At 45.7% G+C, this 2,970-nt stretch overlaps 1 protein-coding gene across 1 annotated transcript; it reads right to left on the bottom strand.

Annotated features, from left to right (window-relative positions):
* Positions 1 to 544: 544 nt before the first annotated feature.
* SARC_03734 (hypothetical protein) lies at positions 545 to 2,247 on the bottom strand. The gene is made up of 2 exons (XM_014302450.1): positions 2,148 to 2,247; positions 545 to 1,639 (listed from the first exon to the last, which is right to left on the bottom strand). Exons 1-2 carry the CDS (start codon positions 2,209 to 2,211, stop codon positions 948 to 950), a joined length of 756 nt encoding a protein of 251 aa, XP_014157925.1. The 5' UTR covers positions 2,212 to 2,247; the 3' UTR covers positions 545 to 947.
* Positions 2,248 to 2,970: the final 723 nt, after the last annotated feature.

The following is a 2,970-nucleotide window of genomic DNA, read 5'->3' as shown; positions in this document are numbered from 1 at the left end:
TGCTAACAACCTATTGTTTACAAAATGTCAAAATCACAGCTGGGACGCCGTGGGGACTAAACGCATATACTTATAGGGAGATAAGGGGTAACTTTCTGTTCATGTCTTTTTAAACAAAAAAAAATACAAAAGGGATATGGGGCTCTAGAGAGGGGTCTACAAATAAGCAAAAAATCAATTTCGGCCTTGCTCTTATAATCATTCTATATAGGGTCTCAAATGGGCAAAGCACATTCCAGCCGGATTTTTTGGCAACGGACAAGAAATCGGTGATAATGGAAATAGGGAAAAGAAAAGCTTGAAAGACTGCGATCACTATTTCTAAACCCTTTAATATTATTTAACGCTTACGCGTGCGACCCGTCTTAAGTCTGACGCTTCACCTTGTGATTCTTAAATCTGACGCTCAACCGACGCTTTACCTTGTGATTCTAAGGTTTTAGGGTTTAAGGATATAAACACGTATACATATACACAAACTTGCATATAAACATATAAACATATTTACATATATACGTATATTCAAAGTTTAAGTTTTCTCATCATTTATCATTAATAGGCCTTAATCTTCAATATTTTCTCCCCATTTATAGCCCTTGCTTGATCTTTGATGTTTTTGCCCCATTTATAGGCATTAATCCCGGATTGGAATACTAGTCCCCACCTCCCCTCTTTCTCTCGCTCCTTTTAAATATTTCGTTTCACATAAATTATACGCCAAATCTATTTTTAGAACTCTTCCGCTATGCATCCGTTTGGTAAGCGGATAGTTGTAGGCAATGAAGATGGCACTCTCATTCATTTGGTTGATCGTATGTCACATTTATCATATCCAGTTCCTCTGTCAAATGAACTTCAATCAACCAATGGAAGCACTCTTATAACCTACAATCCACCAATGGAAACACTCTGTTAATCCGAGCTTTCCTAGTTCACAGCCAACTAGATCAGTCTTCCTGCATACCCACATCTGCGCGCTTTGTGCCGCGTTGCTTTCTGGCGAGCGCCTTTGCCTTAGCCATTGCTATTCTATCCTCTGTGTTGCGTTTGCTTGACATGACAGCCTTGGCCTTCGCTGCTGCCTCCTGAGCCCCTTCGCGACCGTTGCTAGGAGTAACAACATCGTTGACAGGGGCAACTGAGCTTTTGCTCGTGCTTGTGTTAGCACTATCACGCCCTCTTGTGTCTTGAGTTGTGTGTGTCCCGTGTTTGTTGTCAGTGTGCGTGTTTTCGTCTCTGTCGACTCTGTGGCTCCTTTCCCTCCGCTCGTGTCTGTCAGATGTGTGCCTGTCTGTCCGCCTGTCTCTGTTCCTACTCCTGCTCCTACTCCTCCTTCTACTCCTGCTCCCACTTCGACTCCGGCGCCGACCCCCACCATCGCCAACACGCGACCTGCTAGACTCCCGAGTACGCTCTCGGGTGCGCTCCGGTGCGCGTGGACTTCTCTCATCTGGGTTGGCTCTATGTGTACGTGTGCTGGCGCCTGTATGTGTGTCTCTGCCCTGTCCGTGTGTGGGGTTGCCATGATTACCCCCACCATGTGGTGCTGGGCTCTGCCTCCCACTGCGTTGTTCGCTTGGGCCGTCTGATGCGTCTGCTGGCTCAGACATAGCGGATGCACTTTCAGCTCTGGCTTTATCTGCACAAGAGGTACGACAAACATCGTACGATTGCCATTAGCTGACGTTAAATGTCGCACTGTATTCGCTACTGCTGCCTACGCACCCATATACAACCTTAAAAACCCTACACCCATATAAAACCCTAAAAACCTTTCGCCCACAGCCAATACGCCTTGCAGCGTACCTTGGCCATGCTAGGGTTGGACGAACACGCATCTTGCTGTTTAGCGCACAATCAACTCGATGTGGTAACAGTCGTGCGACCGATTACATGGCATAGACTATCACGAGCAGTGCAATGCACAGACAACACAGCTATACACACTAAAAAAATACACACACACACACACACACACACACGCACACATACACAGAGACAGACAGACACAGACACAGACACAGACACACATAGAGACATGCGTATGTACACATCACACCTCGCAGACGAATACAGATACACACACATAAATATATATATATATATTAACCACCCTCAACTCTAAACTCTAAACTCACGCAACATACCAGCGATTGTCGGCTCGGATGCGGTGTCTGTGGCATTTGCAGAGTCCTTGACATCCGCTCCCATGGCAACGTTGGACGTCAGCAGATTGCGATAGAAACCCGACAGGTCACTCTGGTTACGCACATCATCCTTAGCTGCAGAAGCAAAGCAATAGCGTGTGCAAGACACCAGGGATCACGTTACAAGACTGTTTACTAGCACGCTGCTACGTCACAGTGATTATGACGTACGCCTATTGCGTCATGCTGATAGGGTCACGTGATGTCAAATACATCACGACAAGCTGTGACATCACTTGTATGACGTCCACTGCGCACATGAGGTAGCTTTCCACACACGATATAGAGGAACATAACATAAACCTACGAAGCACTGCAAGGGCCCTGGCTGAGAAAGACACACACGGCATTACACTACAGACGACACTGCAGGCCTATGGACGACCACGCAGCGGCCCACGAGAGAGACGGCAGACGCACTTTGTCCATCGACACATGTTGTAGAGCCATGCAATGCTAAACTATAAATGCCCGTACAGATACTACGTCAGCAATAGTAACGAGGGCAAGCATAGGCGTACACCCGTAGTCTCAAGTGCAGGGACGAGATCGCAGGCAGCACAGGTAACTTGCACCTACGAGAAAGCAAACTTGCCATGCACAAGAATATAATACATGGCAACGAGATACTTCACATGCAATCACAGACACTAATATGTGCTTGTGTGTACTAAGGTCGGTATATATATATATATATATATATATATAATAATATATAATATAATATATATATATATATATATATGTGTGTGTGTGTGTGTGT

The sequence above is a fragment of the Sphaeroforma arctica genome (assembly GCF_001186125.1).
Source record: "Sphaeroforma arctica JP610 unplaced genomic scaffold supercont1.197, whole genome shotgun sequence".
In the NCBI taxonomy this organism is placed as follows: domain Eukaryota; class Ichthyosporea; order Ichthyophonida; genus Sphaeroforma; species Sphaeroforma arctica.
This window is presented reverse-complemented; position numbering and strand designations above follow the sequence as displayed.